General features: G+C 33.2%; 1 protein-coding gene and 1 long non-coding RNA gene across 2 annotated transcripts; one reads left to right on the top strand and one right to left on the bottom strand.

Moving 5' to 3' along the window:
- Positions 1-10,493: 10,493 nt before the first annotated feature.
- On the bottom strand, positions 10,494-11,792 carry LOC131027134 (F-box protein At5g49610). Its single transcript, XM_057957125.2, has one exon. It carries the CDS (start codon positions 11,790-11,792, stop codon positions 10,494-10,496), a length of 1,299 nt encoding a protein of 432 aa, XP_057813108.2.
- Positions 11,793-14,108: 2,316 nt separating this feature from the next.
- Positions 14,109-19,168, top strand: LOC131875636 (uncharacterized). The gene is made up of 3 exons (XR_009372442.1): positions 14,109-14,263; positions 14,635-14,722; positions 19,083-19,168. It is a non-coding gene; the product is annotated as an uncharacterized LOC131875636 (long non-coding RNA).
- Positions 19,169-19,591: the final 423 nt, after the last annotated feature.

Raw genomic sequence — 19,591 nt, 5'->3', positions numbered from 1 at the left:
AATAATTGTTGCAAACTTCCTCTTGTGGAAAAGGTGAGAGTTCCAAGTTGCTATCAGCATAGAAGACATATTGCGTGCTATTATTGTAGCCTGTAGTAACATATGTGAGTATGTGCATAATTGCATAATTGAATACATGAGGTAGATGACAGCCTTAAAAAGTATAGGGAAGTTGGGACAAGAAATTTCTTGGGTAATGGAATGAATGTGTCATCACCGTGAAATGGACTAAGCTTCCCCACCTCTTCCGTCTAATGGATTAGACTAGTTCTAGGTGATGATCAGGCTCTCAACCCCTGCCTAAAGGGTGAGCGCCTTATCAAGAAAGGAATTCAACAATTCAGAGATCTTTGGCATCCTTCCAATCTGTTGATGGGGGGGAGCTGGACTCTGATCACCAACCTTGTTAATGACTAAATGTGGCCCAAGACAGCTATAACAGAGATTATAGACCTGGTTGATGAATCCCTGCTCACCAACTTTGTTAATGACTAAATGTGGCCCAAGATTTGATCAGCTTCCTCTTAAGTGTATATATGGGAGATTTCTTCCTAAGCAATCATTAGAACAAAGACTTGATGCTGAGTGGAGGTGCAAAATTCAGAGAGACTAAGTGGCAGACCTTAGGACACCCGTGTAAATCTAAAATTGATGCTATGTAACAAATGGTTGCCTGGAAGCTGCTTCATCATAACCTTCCAGTTGGAGACCACGTCTGTTTTTATTTACCATTCCCATGTGTTACCTAATCTATCATTGTAATGAAATCTTAAAAGGCATTTTCTGGGGCTGCAAGAATATTAAATTGGTTTGGTCTGCTATATACAATTATTATCAGGCTATTTTTGGTAAGAAACTCTCATGAATAAAGCTGTTCTTAGTCTTCATACTTCACACAAAGCGGTTTCTGAATCAATTAGGAAGCTTATTTTGAGACATACTTGGAAAAGTAGATGCATTGTTGTTTTCTAACATTAATACTCCTTTGGGAGTTATGAAAAAGTTTTACTCCAACATACTCCTCACGTGTCTAATTTGTCCGCCTTCCCCAGGAATCTTCAAATGCCAACGCAAAGCTTGCACAACAAATGTTCAAGATGAAGGAGAAGCTACAGAAACTGGCAAATGATCAAGCAAACCTTGACACAAAATAAAACAATCACCAACTGTACCAGATAATTGAATGATAGAGGAACTCTGTTCACAAATCAAGGAAAGTTGATCATAGCAAACCTGCAATACGCTAGGAACATGAATCAAATAATCCATGGATTGGTTTTCAAGATGGGGATAAACTGTGGAACCCCCATCATCGAAGAATGAACTCAATTTCTTCTTGTTCCTGGGCTATGTCTGCTTGGGATTATTTCATAACTTCTGCTGTTATTAGCAGACAGAAGCTTTCCACCATCCATTAGAATGTAAGATTGTTTCTTAGAAAAGAGTTGTGAGAGTTTTTCGTTATCAATGTTTTGGATCACATTCAGTGATCCATCATCCATTTGTTCCTCATTCTAATACAAGAAACTCAAATAATTGTTTTCCGAAAAACTCAAACATTGATCACTGAGCATGAGCTCAAATATTGATAAAAAAACCTCACATAATTGTTTTCCAAAGAACACTCTTACATTCTTCTGATTGCTGTGTTGTTTTTAACATCTTGGAAATGCAGTTTCTGTTGTGCCACTTCCAGCGATTGCTTTTGTCAATTAAGAAAAAGTGAAGTCAAGTTGTTTAATAACATAATTGCATAAAAAGAAGAAAACTGGAGCAAACAAATGCTAAGAGCATTGTCCATGAACAGGTAGCCCAGATCAATTAAGTCACAGTAACTGAGTAACTATGTCTTGTACTAAGTAGGTAAAAATATTCAAGCAAACTGCAGCTAGCTGGTAAATCTAAGACATGTCACCCAAACAAATATCAATAAAACCTGCATAGTGTAGTCTGGATACAGAAAAGAATTTACTATCAAACTAAACAAACTATCCCTGATCCAAAGCATCCGATTTAGCATGCAGTTTAGGATGCTAGAAAGGCTTGCTATGTTTGAATTTGCAATGGCGGTTGCTTAAAAATCACCTGGGTCTCTTAGCAAAAGTGATTATATTTGAAGTCAGTATAAGTCATTACATAATAGCATTTTTGTTAATGCATGGTAGCTTGTGCAAGATAAGATCTTCCTAACCTTCCTTGTTCTGTTATTTATCTACATGCTTCATGTCTGATTTATATTGCATATGATTATCAGATTGTACAAACATTGCTTATCATTATGCTATCGGGCTAACACACCGATAGCATATTAATGTCAATTGTCAATTGGCATTAATATGCTATCGGGGTGTTAACCCAATAGCATATTAAATGCTATAAGATATCGGGTTAAAATCGCCGATACATACTTGCTATCTGGTGCAGAAACATTTGCACCGATTCACATCTGTTATTGGGCTTAATTACATCGAGCATATTTGTTATCGGGTTTAATGAATACACCGTTTCATTTGGCATTAACATTGGTTAAATGCACCGGTTGGATTATATTTATCATGCACTTTGAATATCGGTGTTTATATGAACCGATTCATTATGTTGATCAGTCATTATATTATGATATTACAATATGCTATTGGGGGTTTTTGAACCGATAATCAGCATTGTGTTAATGGTATAATTGTAAAGGCACCGATCAATGGGTGCATTGATCAGTCATGCCTAAAAGGCATGACCGGTCAATACACCAATTGACCGGTTGCCTAAATGATATATATGCCAATTGAATTCATTTGGAGATGACATAGAAAATATTAAATGATCTCTCTCCTTCAGACCTGCAGATAAAAATCAGAATTATTAGACATTGACATAATTCCTCATATCCATATATAGCATTCATAGTTCATAACTTGTTCTTTAATTAAAATTGATATAACTTTACATGGTATCAGAGCCAAGGTAATCGAACCTAAGGCTATTCAATTTTGATAAAAATTTAAGGACTAAGTTACAAACTACATCACATTTCCATAATGGCCAACACTATCAGATTCGAAGATAGACTCGGAGGTAGCGAAGATTTTTCAGCTTGGAAGTTTAGAATCAAAATGATTTTAAGAGAAAACAAAGTTGATTCATATGTCCAAACTGAAAGTGCACAACCAGAAGATGAAACTGAGAAATCCACATGGATCGAGGGAAATAATAAGGCTATTAAAATAATAGTGGATGGAGTAAGAAATAATATAATGCCCATCATTAGAAAGCAGGAGACGGCTTATAAAATGTTCAAGGCACTTGAAAAGACATTTGAGATATCAAATGCAAGTCGTACTCTAGCACTAAAATGAGAAATAAATCATATCACCATGAACAAAGGGGAGACAATCAACGCCTACTTCATGCGGATATTAGTTCTAAAAGATGAACTTGCAACTCTAGACTACGAGATCCGAGGCAAAGAACTAACACTCATTGCTTTAGATGGGTTGCCTAGTGGATGGAGCACATTCGTCCAAGGCATCAGTGCAAGGTCCAAATATCCTAAGTTTGAAAGACTAAGAGATGACTATCTACAAGAAGAATCCCGATTGAACAAGGTAGCAATAAAACAGAAGAATATAGATGAAGACCTGCAAGTCCTAAATACAAACATCAATAAGAAGTACAAAAAGAAGCAATTCAGGAAAAAAAAAAGTTAAACAAGGCAAGAACACTTCTAAGAAAGACCTATCACATGTTCAATGTTATAGGTGTGACAAATTCGGACACTATGTTGCAAACTGTCCGGAGAAAGGGAAGCAAGCCACATTTGCAAAAGTGAGGAAATCTAGAAAGAAAATGACTCCGAGAACTATGTCCTCTACTCAACACTTACAAGCCATACTTCAAACAAATCTAACTCATGGGTGATCGACAGTGGTTCATCCAGACACATCACCGGCTTTAGAGAAATACTAGACTCCATGATAGAGAAAGATGATGAGGAAGTAACCATTGGAGACGATTCTTCACATCCAGTCAGAGGAATTGGAACCTGCACCATCAAACTGAAGACAGGCATGTCACTACGACTTGAAGAAGTACTATATGTTCCAGGCATCAAAAGAAATCTAATCTCCATATCAGCACTAGAAGATCAAGGATACAAAGTGACCTTCATGGAAAACAAGGTGTTGGCTTGGCCAAAGAGATCCTCCATCAAAGACGCTAAGGTCATTGGTCGAAGACAAGGCTATTTGTATGAGCTATGTACAGAGCTCAATCTAGCATTGATCCATGAAGCAACTAATGCAAATGAAGTATGGCACAGGAGATTAGGCCATCTGAATTATAGAGCTTTGTCAACCATGGGAAACCTTGTCACAAGTCTACCTAAGTTGAAGCAATATCATTCAGAGGCATGCAAAGAGTGTGCCTTAGGTAAAAATACCAAAAATGCATTTCAGAATAGTACTAGGAAAACTAGCAAAGTTTTGGAGTTAATTCATTCTGATGTATGTGGACCTATGTCCGTACCTCGCTAGGGGGATTTTTGTACTATGTAATTTTTGTTGATGACTACTCTAGGAAGACGTGGATCTACTTTCTGAAATGCAAAGAATCAAAAGAGATCCTAAGTAGGTTCAAAGAGTTTAAAACATTAACAGAAAATCTCTCTGAAAACAAAATTAAAATCTTAAGAACTGACAATGGGGGGGAATACACATCAGGACTATTTAAAGACTTTTGCAGAAATTCTGGGATTAAGAGGGATTTGACAATACCTTATAATCCACAACAAAATGGAGTAGCTGAAAAGAAAAATAGTACCATAGTAGAAGTTGCCAAAGCCATGATACTAGATCAAAATCTAAACTTGAACCTTTGGGCAGAAGCAACTAACACTGCTGTGTACATACAAAATAGATGTCCTCATTCACACCTTGAAGATAAAACTCTTGAGGAAGTCTTTACCAAGACAAAACCAGATATCAACCATCTTAGGATATTTGGGTGTCCGGTCTATATTCATGTACCTAAAGAGAAAAGACTAAAACTAGAACCCTCTGGAAAAAGGGGAATACTTGTAGGATACAGTGAAACTTCTAAAGCCTACAGAATCTATGTACAAGGGCAGAGAAATATTGAACTCGGTAGGGATGTAATCTTCGAAAAAGATTTAGCCTTCAAAAGGGCCCAAAATACAATAGAACCTGAAATTCATAATCCTACTCCTAACCTAGAAGAAGAACCTACTCCTGAGCTTCAGAGGGAGTATCTTGAGGAAACTATAAGTGAAACACAAGACCCACCTATAGATAATCGCAAGAAAAGACCACTATGGGCCACCAAAACTATAGCAGAAGCTCAGAAGTTTGCTGCTCCTTCAGGAACCTTCAGGGAAAGCAAGAGGCCTAATAAATTCATCAACTATGTTGCACTTATGAATGATCTCTCTAAAGCTGAACCTAACAATGTTTCAGATGCACTCAAACATCAAGTATGGATAGATGCCATGACTGAAGAATATCAGTCCATTATGAAGAATGATGTCTGGGAGATTGTTCCTAGGCCAACCAAGAAGTCTGTCGTGTCTTCTAAATGGTTGTTTAAAATCAAGCATGCTGCAGATGGCAGTATTGAAAAACACAAGGCCAGATTTGTAGCTAGAGGGTTCTCACAGAAGGAAGGAATAGATTACGAAGAAACATTTGCACCTGTTGCCAGGTACACATCAGTAAGAGCTGTCCTAGCCATTGCAGCAGCAAAGGGGTGGAAGGTACATCAGATGGATGTTAAGACAACATTCCTAAATGGCGAGATCGTGGAAGAAGTCTACTTAGAGCAACCTGAAGGGTTTGAAATTCATGATGCACAGTCTCATGTGTGTAGACTCAAGAAAGCTCTTTATGGGCTCAAACAGGCTCCCAGAGTTTGGTATGAAAGAATTGACACCTATCTCTCAAAGTTGGGTTTCTCTAAGAATGATGCAGATCCTAATCTCTACCTCAAAAGAAATAAAGGTGATATGTTAATATTAATTTTATATGTTGATGACTTATTAATTACAGGAGATGATCACCTAACAGATCAATGCAAGAAAGATCTATCCACAGAATTTGATATGAAAGACTTGGGGCTTCTTCATTACTTCCTAAGATTGGAAGTATGGCAGAATTCTGATAATATTGTACTGAACCAAGGGAAGTACACCTTGGACATATTGACAAGATTTGGAATGCTAAACTGCAGACCCATGACCTCTCCTATGGAAACCAACTTCCACAAACTTAAAGAAGCAGCAGCAGAATCAAGACCTACTGACCCCACTCAATACAGGCAGATGATTGGGTCCCTAATGTATCTAGTAAATACAAGGCCAGATATCTGCTATGCTGTTAATGCCTTAAGTCAGTTCATGTGTGAACCTAAGGAGATACACCTGGTTGCAGTAAAGCATATAATGAGATATCTACAAGGTACCCTAAAGCTTGGTCTTAAATATGAAAAGGTTGACATAGATCTACATGGATTTACAGATTCAGATTGGGCTGGCAGTGTGACTGACAGAAAGAGCACTTCAGGGTGCTGCTTCAGTTTAGGGTCAGCCATGATATCCTGGATCAGCAGAAAACAATCTTCAGTAGCTCAGAGTTCCACAGAGGCTGAATATATTGCAGCTTCAATGGCTGCCCGAGAAGCAGTATGGCTAAGGAAATTGCTCGTGGGATTATTTGGAGAACCTATGAAACCTATAGTCATTCAATGTGATAATCAAAGCTGTATAAAACTCTCTGTAAATCCAGTATTTCATGACAGGTCCAAACATATTGAGATTCCATATCACTGTGTACGAGATATGGTCGACAGGAATGTGATAAAGTTATAATATGTGTGTACAGGAGATCAGACTACAGATATTCTGACCAAACCACTTTCCAGAGTGAAGGTTGATCACTTCAAAAAGGGTTTAGGTATGATAGAAAGGTAATCTGCTTTGTAATCTATACTTACATATATTTAAGATGTTTAAGGTGTAAACTTCTTTGTCATGTTTGGACTATCTCTTGGCTTCTTGCCACCTGTGTTCATATCTAAGAGGTGACGATCTCTCAGATACTGAACACTTGTATGTAGACATCATAAGGTGACGATCTTATGATAGTCAAACCAGTAATCATGTTGGATCACTGGTAAGTCATGGATGTGCCATGACTATGTTGTGATACAACATTTGTACAAATGTTATTGCATTATCACAACTTGGATATGATGAGAACTTAAGGACTTCTCATATGGTTATCCTTGTATTGCGTGTTAGGCAATACTGATATCACGTGTAGGTGATATCTCAACCATTGATCATGTTGAATCTCTGGTAAGTCATGGATGTGCCATGACTATGTTGTGATAAACATTTATAAATGTTATTGCACTTATCACAACTTGGATATGATGAGAAACTAACCTTTCTCATAGACTTATCCTTAAGTATTGCATGTTAGGCAATACTGATATCATGTGTTAGGTGATATCTTGATGAATCTTACAGATCACATGTTTTGGTGATTTCTCACATGATCAGGTGATGATTCTCTTACTTTTATCACATGTTAAAATAATACTTTATGTCACATGCTCAGGTGATGTTCTTCTATTTTGTATCATATGTCTTGATGGTACTTCTCATATATAAATGATTTTTGCTGATTGACATTATCTTAGTTATGAAAAGGAAATGTGATGCAGGTTGCCTTATCTATCTTCCAAAGCTAAGAGGGAGTGTTAATGCATGGTAGCTTATGCAAGATAAGATCTTCCTAACCTTCCTTGTTCTGTTATTTATCTACATGCTTCATGTCTGATTTATATTGCATATGATTATCAGATTGTACAAACATTGCTTATCATTATGCTATCGGGCTAACAAACTGATAGCATATTAATGTCAATTGTTAATTGGCATTAATATGCTATCGGGGTGTTAACCCAATAGCATATTAAATGCTATAAGTTATCGGGTTAAAATCGCCGATATATACTTGCTATCTGGTGCAGAAACATTGGCACCGATTCACATCTGTTATCGGGCTTAATTACATCGAGCATATTTGTTATCGAGTTTAATGAATACACCGTTTCATTTGGCATTAACATTGGTTAAATGCACCGGTTGGATTATATTCATCGTGCACTTTGAATATCGGTGTTTATATGAACAGATTCATTATGTTGATCAGTCATTATATTATGATATTACAATATGCTATCGGGGGTTTTTGAACCGATAATCAGCATTGTGTTAATGGTATAATTGTAAAGGCACCGATCAATGGGTGCATTGACATGCCTAAGGCATGACCGGTCAATACACCAATTGACCGGTTGCCTAAATGATATATATGCCAATTGAATTCATTTGGAGATGACATAGAAAATATTAAATGATCTCTCTCCTTCAGACCTGCAGATAAAAATCAGAATTATTAGACATTGACATAATTCCTCATATCCATATATAGCATTCATAGTTCATAACTTGTTCTTTAATTAAAATTGATATAACTTTACAATTTTGCCAAACAATTTATGTGCTTTATACATTTCCTACTAATCATTAGCATAGATAAATCTTATGATGAGTGTTGCATCTGCTATTGGCAATTTTCATTATCAAACTAACTAGACAGCATTGGCCTGCTATTTGAGACATCTCTCATTCACAGTCTGTATAGCATCATCAAATTGTCATTGTCGGTTGGAAACTCTCAACCCTTTAGCACTTGCATTCCTTGCACCTAATCCACGCAGCTCTACATAGTCCCTTAGGATTCAGTAGGAAGATCTCAACTATCATCAATCAAGTTGTTTATCTCAAGGTTGTTTGCACAATTATAGCATGCATAACGTTCAAAGACAGGACTGTGTGAAGAAAATGAGCCACACCCAAATCATCATATGAAATCTCTCAAAAAAAACATATAGTTGAAAGCTAGCTAATAGCTCATTGAAAGCTAGTTAATAGCTCAGTGGTAGAGTACCCCAGTATATGCATTGGAGTTCCTTTGTTCAAATTGGAATAAGTACATACAAAATAAAATTACTCTAGTTCAACGGTAGAGCATCCAACACATAAATGAAAGGTCCTTGAACTCTTACTGATCCATTCAAAATAGCATAAAGAACATATAAAAATAACATATAGAGCATACAATATGATGGATTAAAAGCCATAATATGGACAGCAAATTTTTACAATGCAGACAGGGAAAGAACCAATCCAAACGCCTCACAAAAAAGAGAAACTACAGCAAGAGTTAAGTTTAATGAAAGATAAATAAAAGCAGAACTCTAGAATTGAGAATGTAATCAAACCCAACCATGAATCGAACTAAATCAAACCAAAGCATGCCAAGGTGTCATGGCCAAAGTGCGGGTTTGAAGCACAGCAGATAACACTGAGCAAACCCCAAAATGGAAAACTGAAATAACAAGGGAAGGACTTTTGCGTTGAGATGGCCTCCATTTTGTCTAATCCCATTTTATAATCCTTTAACATGGTTTTTATGCCTAATTAGAAGGGAAATAAGCCTATGACCCCTTGAAAAATATGAGCCCACAAAAAATTTAATACCCTCCCTGCCAGAGACACTAACCCTTAGATTAGAAAGATGACCAGCAACCAGATTAGGGAAACACTTCATGACTTCTATCTATCAACATCCTGATGTCAGAAAATGGTTTTGATTCATTTCCAGTTCTAATGAAACCTTCTTCATTACATTGATTGCTCAACATTGAACCCCCTTCAAACATAGATTCAGCCACTGTCTTTAGATCACCAATTGAAATCATTAGAATAAGGTTTTTGCTTCTGCCAAGTTATTTATGGTGTGGTCATAGGCTTTGGCGTAAATTAACATTGCACTTCCCATGCAATCGCATGGTACCCTTCCACTTCCCAACCTTTCCTGGGTTTCTCTAGCTCCATCAAAATTGATCTTAAATCATTTTTACTAGGAAGATGTACTCATCAAAAGGCTTAATCTTCTGTTCTATACAAATCCCATCATTAGAGATATTAATATGGAAGGAACTCGGGTATAAATTCCATTATATAACTCAATTTTTTTGATGTTATAAATGTCATTTTGAAAATCATGGATAACTCACATAGTTTGTTGCTACTCCTTAAGCAGCTTGTGCTCTAGAATGGCTTTAAACCAAGATAACTAGATAATACATGGAACATTTATCCCCTAGAAATTACATATAACAACTGATGAGAATTCATTAACTAGATAATACATAGAACATTTATCCCCTAGAAATTACATATAACAACTGATGAGAATTCATACTTACAGGAATATGGTGATAAAATGCTACTTATTCCATAATTTCCTGCAGCGTTAAGAAATTATGGAAAACTTATACACAAAGCACAACAACAAACTAAACCAATGAAACAGGATATAGTTAACTTCATGGACAAGATCAAACATGGATTAAGAAGGCCACCAAATATTGTTGAGCTCATAACCATGCAATGGTATCAAATACGACTGTTCAAATACTGTCAGCGATCTACCATCAATGCTGTGCACCATTCTTCCCTCTGCATCCAAAAAAACCAACTTATTTCCCGGCAGATATACTGAAAGCCACCCACAACTGTTAACCACTACCTGTCGATAATTGCTCCTCTTAACTACTCTTCTAGAAATTCTCAGGCCATTTAAATCATTATTAATGTTTCGACCATGCAATGCTTCTTCACATAGGCTCCTTGGAATTGGCTGAAATTCTGACCATCTGTATTTTATTTTCCCCTCATCTTCATCTTCAATCAACCTCCATAATGAGAGCTCCTTGTTGTACACCAAAACAACATTTCCATCACACCCACTTAATTCCCAATCAGCAAAATAGTTGATCTCTGGTCCCTCTTGTCTCTCTGGCTGCCTAATGATATCCCAACTTCTCTCTGCAACATTGAACGCCACAACATCAAACCTAAACCTCCACCTGATCCCATTCACACTGCTCTTATTAATCCAATAGAACTTTCCTCTAGAGTAAAGCCCTTCTCCACTGGGAAAAATTGATATGGATGGATTATTTATCTCCAATTTGGCCCATCCATTAGTTTCTGAATCGTAGATCTCCATCACAATATTGTTGGTGCCTTGATTCATTCCTATGACCAAAGTCCACATCCTTGTGGACGTATCAAAAGCCAATCCAATGAAATCCCATCTCTTAAGTTGGGTAGCAGGGGGGACGACTATCCATGTTCTGGTAACAGGGTTACAAATGCAAAATGAAGTAGATGTTCTATCCTTAGAACAACAAAGGAGGCTCTTGCATACCGTCACTACATTGACACTACCCTGTTCCAAAAACTCCAATGAAAATTTGTACATAGGGCAAGTGGGTTCTGATTGAAATAGATACCAATCTTCAAGTAGATATTTGGTCAAGCATGAGGGCCTGAAGCAGCCAAAAAGAAAAGCAGGAGAGGAACAAATAGGGACAACTGCTGAGATAAAGGTCTTTCCCGGCGAAAGAAGATGTTTCCAATGTTTACAAACTGCACTGAATCTCCCACTAATCAGAGTGGACAGATTAGCTACAATTAGCATCAATAATTCTTCTGGAAGGCTACTCCATATCTCACTATTCATCTCAATACTCTTTGCTCTTGCAATGCCCACTTTCAGACCTCCTGCTAACTCTAATTTCATTTCTTTTAACATACATTCTAAATCTGAAAGAGGCCCAGATTGAAGAATTCCAGCTCCCATCCAAGGTATGTTGTCATCTCCTAGCGGGCAGCCCCTCCTTAAGCATCTCCTCCGACACATCATGGCCCCAAAAAAAAAAGAGCTTCCAAAGGAGTCAATAGTCAACTCCAGTGCTCCTCTGTGATATTATCTTAAACCAAAGGTTGCAATGGTAGATGTGATATAAAATCTTAAACCAGTGGTCGCAATGGTTGGTCTGTGTATTTACTTTCCTTCTAAAAGTGGCCAATTGTATCCTCATCAACATACGCAAGCCATGGATACTTCCTAGGTGGTCCTTTCCAACGCTAGCGTGGCGCTTATTTCGGGCGATCTTTCTAATGAGATTTTGTCGGTGATAGGATATATATAAATTATTTTGATGTGGTCAATTTATTATTCAATTTTTTTAGTTTGTAATAAATTAATAGCAGAATTTTAAGTCTCTGATGCAATATATGGAGCTACCCCATTAATGATAGTACTTATCTTAAAAATATATATATATATATATATATCTTAATTAAGTATTATAATGGATATAGTTTTATTTTTTTACAATATAAAAAATAATTTTATTTATTATTAGTACTTGTCATTAGGCAATACTATTGTAATGAATTTTTTGTTTTTCTAGTTAGCTAGTTATTAAAAAAATTAATTTGAACCAATCACAAACAATTTTTAATTTTTAATTTTTTCAATCTTTTTATTTACCAAAGTCTAATTGTACAATTTTTAACATTATAAATTACGAAAATTATTTTTCTATACACTTATTGGCTAAATACAATTTAGCTGTTATAAGCGGATTTTTAGGAAATCCAAAATAATTAGTTTTAGTGGCAACTATATAGCCAGAAATATATGTAACTCCAGTTAATAAATTAAATCATAACTAGCACTTGCACCAAAATGGGTGCAAGGTTAAGCCGATATAAGATATAGATAGATACAAATTCATAATGCTAATTCTAACACTAATCCTAATTCTAACCCTAACTCTAAAATTTATTATAATCGTAATTGTAAACCTAGCCTTAATTCTAAATGTAATCCAAATTTTAGTCTTGTTTTTTTTTTACTCCTATTGTTTTTTATATCAACTTTGTCCATGTTAACAAATAATTATTTATTCATTGAAAGTTCATTTAATTATAGAATAGATATATTTTACTTTACTTCGATTTAATTTTTTTACTTTACAATTTTTGAAATATGATTTTAATTTATTTACATCGTTTACTCAAAAATTACTATTATTTATAGTTATTTTACTCACTTAAAAATTATTTTATTTTATTTTCTTAAAAAAAAAAAAATTTACTTAAACTAACTCTTTCGCAAATGAAACATCTATAATAAAAGTCTTAAATAATTTTAAAACTTCAAAACTAAAATAAGATAAATATTTAATAAATAAAAAGGTTGTTTATATAGGAACAAAATATTTTTTAATTTTATCACATGGATCTAAAACATTTTATGATATATAATCTTTTATTTTAATTTATATATTATGCTTTCCTCTGTCCCAAAAATTAAAATTGAAGCATTCCTTAAAAAAATATTAAATTGAATTATAATACTTTTTTTAAAATTTAAATTATAAATTATTTCAAAATAATAACAAAAATACATTATGTAAGATAATATAATAATAAAAAAATACTCTAATAATTAAAATTATAATATTATTATACCATCTTATATTATTAGTTCCTGCCATAGGCAGGAATACTAATGCATTCATTGAATGCATTTTTTTTTTCAAGGAAGCCAATCATTTGAGAGTATTTTTGAAAATTTGTTCATATTTCGATAGTTCTAATTTTTTTCTATTTTTTTCCAAGTCAAATAGTACTATTTATCTGCTTTCTTAATGGTGAATTCTGCAAACAGTCATTCCAACAAATCTATTTTCTTCAATTATTTAGTCAATAATTTTATGAACCATCCAAAGTGTCAAACCAAAATCTTATCTCATTCAATGAGATCCAAGAAAATCTAAATAAAAAATTGTTTGTTAAGATATCTCCCTGACAAATGTCATAAAATTCAATGCATAATATTTATTATACTTTTTGACAATTGTATATATATTCAATACATTGAACTATTAGTATTGTACATTTTACTGTGCATACAGTTGACACATTAAATTTTAGTCTAGAAACATCCTCCGTTGGTTAATGCATGCACATGAATTTCTGTGGAGTTGTTGGACTATTAATTATCTTTTGTTGGCTCGAGAATGTTTGTCTCCTTTCTTTTGCCTTTATCAGTTTTTGTTCAAGACATTCCTTAAGAAAATTAAAATAAAGAGATTGGCAAAATCGTCTAGAAGAAGCATACACCATACGACAAGGGTAGGCAGTTTGGAAATATAAGGAAACAGAGTAGATTACTCGATTATTGTATGCCAAGCATAGAGATTGGGAAAACTTCTTTGGTTGGGAAGAAACAAAACAACAAGAGCAAAACAATATCGGGTACGAATCATGGCTTTAAAATAAATTCATGTCCATGGATTTCTTTTTCATTTTATAATTTTTATTCATAATCTGTTTAGAAAATTCAAAAATAGTGAAGTCAATTTGAGCAAAAGATCGGTCAATTTAGGAAGTTTTTCCTAAGGATGTTTTTTTGGTTACTCCATTTCCAAATTTGTTTTGGACAATATGTCCTGAAGTTGTTGTGCTAGTCTTCCTTTATCAATGGATTTTACAGCCTTGCGTAGAGTGTTTTCCAGAGTTCTGTTTGGTTTTGAAAAATGGGTTTTGTTGTGCTTTTTTGGCAGAAAATAAAGATTTAAATTCAATATAACTTGCTAAGTTGATAGAAATTTGCCGTTAATTTACAGGCTGTGGAGTTGGGAGGAGGAGTTAGGCTTCAAGGCCGCGCAGACATAGGACATCCATAATATAAATCTGTGCTCTGTTGATAAATAGGTATGTGCGCAAGACTTTGTTAGCCAAGCATTCTATGGTTTTCATATTTGAAGAAAAGTAAATATGTTTCTTTTCTGGTAAAATAGTATTGAAAGTGATCTTAGATATCCAAAAACAGTGAGTGTTGTTTGTTTACGGATATTTAATTGTTGTCTTGAAAAGTAAAGAATCAGATTATATATTTTCTAATTCCAGAAATTTAACTTGTACATGTAAAAAACTGGCGATTGTTTCCTTAAGTTCTAGGGTTAGTTTTGTTTTAAGTTACTAGTGTGCTTCTTCATCTAATTTGAGTAAATTTTTGGTCTATATGTTGTTCCCTTTTGTGTTGTCCTGAGAGGCACAAATTAATACATTAGCAGTGGTTGCTCAGAGAGTTTTAGAAAATTAAGCAGTAGCATTGAGCATCTATCTCTGCTGCTTCTTTTAGTGTTCTATATGTCAATTTACCAATAAGTTATATTTACCCTGCAAAACAATTGCAAATTGTCAGATCTCCTCCTTAAATTCATAAGTATCCTGCCTAGTGGCAAGAACTAATAATGAATAATCATTAAGAATAAGAATAGAAAATTACAATATAAAAGTCTGAAACTGAACTTGGGATGCTTACAAAAGCCCTCTTGACCTGAACAAAGCTCTTATGATTGAAATATCTACTTACAAGAATAACATGCCACCCTGAAAGCACAGTTTTCCGATTAGTATAAGCATTGTTATATGCTATCAATGCTTGGAAAAACTAAATTATAATAGATCAGAGGAACATGACAAAATTGCAAAGAAAATTTAAGACCAAAGACCAAAAGACCCAAAAAAATATCTTGACAGTTTTTTCAGTTGCTAAAATTTGGGCATTGAATTAGAATGTAATTATTTATATTTAAAAATATAATCTATTGCAATTTGAACTTGACGATACCAAAGATTTTAAATTCAAATACTTTTTAGCAATTAATTAGCCTTCAGGCTGAAATATGGGAGGAGCCTATAACATTTTGGATTGAAAGCTAATGGAATGCCAGATGATTAATGTGGTAGTGATGAGAGAGTAGTGCATTGCAGGAAAACCCAAGTTGAAATCTTTTTTCCTCCAACAGAAGCACATAAGATCAATTCATTCACTTACCCTTTCTGTTTATCCTTTACAAAAGTTGAACACCTTAATAGAGCAACATCAAAAGATCTTTAACACTTCCACTCATTGCTCCCTTTCTAAATCTGAAGCAGAGACTGTAAGTTTTACAATTATTGCACTGGTTTTCTTGGTCATTGATTTTGTTAGATTCAACCAGATTTGAACATGGGTAATGAACCCAGAGGTCAGATTCCTATCTCACACCCACGAGATTGCAAGCGGTCCCCTCAGCCCGTGAGGGGGTTTACCCTGCTAAATTGGACTGTTGGCTGAAAATAGCTTTAAGTGTTGTCTATGCTCTGGGTTTTTCTAATATTCAGCAACAATTTTCATAATATAGTGATAATCTTTCTTTTGAAATTTTTATTTTGTTTTTGCATTTAAGATTATATATTTAGTTTTTATATTTTTATATTATTTATTGAAGTTTTCATATAATCTATAATTAAGTTAGTTTAAGATGTATTTATTAAATGAAAATTTATTAGTATTATTATTTAACTTTTAAAAAAAATATACAAAAGTAAATAATATAAAGTTTTTAATAATTCTATTTTTTTAATTATATATTTCAATTTTTTAATAATAGATATAAGTTTATTTTTTCTATTTTTTTTCTTATTTATTTAAAAAATTATTAATTTATCAAAAAATGTATTTATTAATTATTTTTGACATTATATTTATAGTTGGAAATTTCTCAACTCTATTGTAAACTTTCACACAATGTAATCCAAAAATTGTGAACTTGAATTGTGGAAATGTAATGTCATTAAATATATATTTATATTTTTTAATAATAGTAAATTTTTAATAAATAGGATTATTTTTAATAGTAAATATTAATAAGTTTTTAATAAATATAATTATATTTGGCATTATATATTTATACTTTTTTATATATTTATTTTCAATTACTTTTTATAATTATATTACTTTTCTATAGTTCATGTGATTGTCCATTATATGTTGATTTAATTAATTAACATATTTCACATTAATTATATATAATTTTGTATAGTTTTAATTTTATAGATTATGTAATTTACAATAATAAATTATGTGCTTGAATTTTTAATTTTTTATCTTTTTATAGTTTAATAATTATTATATTATATCATCTATAATATATAGTTAACTGAATCTAAGATATATATTATATTAAAATTTTAATAATATTATTATTGAACTCTTACAAATAGAGATATATAAGTAAATAATAGTAGGTTTTAATAAATATAATTATTTTGGATATTATATATTTAAATTTTTATAATAAATTATATGTTTACCTATCATCAGTCTCAGATTAAATGCTAAAGCATATAATTATCAGTATTTTATTTCTTGGTTATTATGCACGCAAATTTTAATGAACCTGAAAATACACAAGTGATACTAGCCTAGCATTAATTTCTTTTCTCTTTGAAAAGTTTAGGATACTGACATACACTTTGAGCGAATTAGCTGCTTGAGTGAAATAATTTTACAAGGTTGTCCACCTTTTACTCGTGTATGGAATTTTACTGATGTTATATATTCTATTGTTGATTACAATTTCCACTTCTTTTTCATTATATCATCTAATGGTACTTAACTAGTGCGACTCTATTATATCCTTGTTCAAATTTTGTAACAACATTAGCTGTTGACAAATTGATTGTTTTGAATTTAACTTATTCATTTATAATTGTTTCCAATCAATAAAGTAATATATATTGTTTGGACTTCTCATTAATATTTCTTACATACCAAATCAAAATTTATAGACACATTTGTTTAATTGAGATAAAGATTTCTGAAGAATTTAATTTCTTTTGAAAATGATGGTACTTCAATTATTCTTATGGTACCTCTAATTACATATTATCACAGAATGTACACTGTGAGAAGCTATAAGAGAATATATATTCCGCCACCAAAATGGGATTGTCCAATTATTGGGCCAATTGATACAACTACAATGGCACACATCTTTCGTTTTCATTCTCCCTCCATTGAAGAGTGTCTGAGGACGATATTAAGTGAAGAATTCTTGCAGAATGCTTCTAGTTCAGTCTACTACAGTGATGTGGTGTCCTGTTTCCTGTCAAATTGCATGGATTTGGTCCAAGACCCAGAGTTTGTGGAAAAGTTTGCAAATTCATATATTCAAGACTATTTCACTCCATCAATTGGTTACAATATAGCTATCAGTGCTTATGATGCAAGTAACCATAATGGTCTTCTGGGGGGTATATTTCCACCCGACACAATAGCACTATGTGATGTAGCTTCTTGTGTTTACAATGTTGTAAAAGTTGCTGTGAACAATAATTGTGAGTTGGTTTTTACACATGCCTTGAAAGAACACAGCGAGCACTTGGGCAATGATCTGACAAGAAAGCTTTCAAATGTCTTCAAGGCACTGATGTTCTTATACACACATCTTCCTCCTTATCCACCTATTACAACTGCACTCCCCACACTTGCTTCACAAGTGTCTTCTTAATTTGCATGCACATCTTTGTCATGCACCTATGTCTATGCTTTACTAGTCTACTATAAAAGTTATATGTGTTCGAATGTTTACTACTATCAATATATTTCAGCCATAAACATACAACATTGTCACAAGGAAGTGTATATTTAAAGGTGTCATTGTAATTGCTATTTGAGATGTATGTGTGTGAAAATGTGATTTTGGTAACTGCAATCATGAATTGTGCATGTCCTAATCTTAATATGTCAGATCTGTAATCAGTAAACAAAGGAAAAACAACAACAATGCACAAAAATATCACTACCCAATCGCTTGAAACAATGAAATATTCAATAAGAAACCAATACTTAATTACAACACATTAATTTTTGGTTGAAAAAAATGAAATTAATGTAACTATCTATTTTTACATATAACTAACAAGTAAGAAATAATTTATTTGTCTATGTAAAAAGTAACAAATTTATGAGTTACCAGAAATTCCTTTACTGTTCTTTTCTGTTATATTGAGTTGAAAATACCTCGTATATAATTTGAATATCATATTTAGCTTAAGTGAAATAATGTTTGCGGGAGTTACTTAGCCCTTATGTGTACAAATTTTTAATTAATTTAATAGTTCCTTTATATAGTAATAAATTGAACGATGACTTACAAATATTCTTTTAATTGCAAATTTTAAGAAAATCAAAATAGTTAACATGACAATGAAGTAGGTTCTGACACATTATGTTCATTAGTTTTGTAGCAGGGTTCAAATAAGCCCAATTTTGCAAAATTCAAGGGAAATCAACTAAAATACTACCTTGAGATTTGAGCAATACAGGTACAATTCACTTGTTAATTTTTTATGTACAAATTTCATATTACTGTGAACTCAACCTAGCATTGTAGGGATAATGTAGTTCCATTGAGAGGGAAAAAAATCTTGAGAATAATAAATGATCTTGGCATATTGTCACTGTTGTTTACATAAATGTACTTACTATTGTACATACAATGTAGTTCCACTGACAGAACAAAACAATTATCAAAACACTCTTGATTTATATTTTGTACATGAAAATTTATTGTCATTGATATTCAATACGATATTGTTATAGAAGACACATTCAAATTACTAAACTCCTATACATTTTGTACAGGTCATGAAATTACATTGTGCACATGGTAGTAGAGAACTGAAAAATTTAAAACAATGATTCCCCCTGTCTACAATAGTAACTTGCCATTAGAACTAGGCGCTCTC

This window comes from Cryptomeria japonica, chromosome 5, assembly GCF_030272615.1.
Source record: "Cryptomeria japonica chromosome 5, Sugi_1.0, whole genome shotgun sequence".
Classification (NCBI taxonomy): domain Eukaryota; kingdom Viridiplantae; phylum Streptophyta; class Pinopsida; order Cupressales; family Cupressaceae; genus Cryptomeria; species Cryptomeria japonica.
Note: the sequence above shows the minus strand (reverse complement) of the source record. Positions and strands in the feature narration are given on the sequence as shown.

What these genes read in the sequence shown, in the direction of transcription:
- LOC131027134 (XM_057957125.2), bottom strand. Translation starts at nt 11,792, where the DNA reads ATGGGAGCTGGAATTCTTCAATCTGGGCCTCTTTCAGATTTAGAATGT.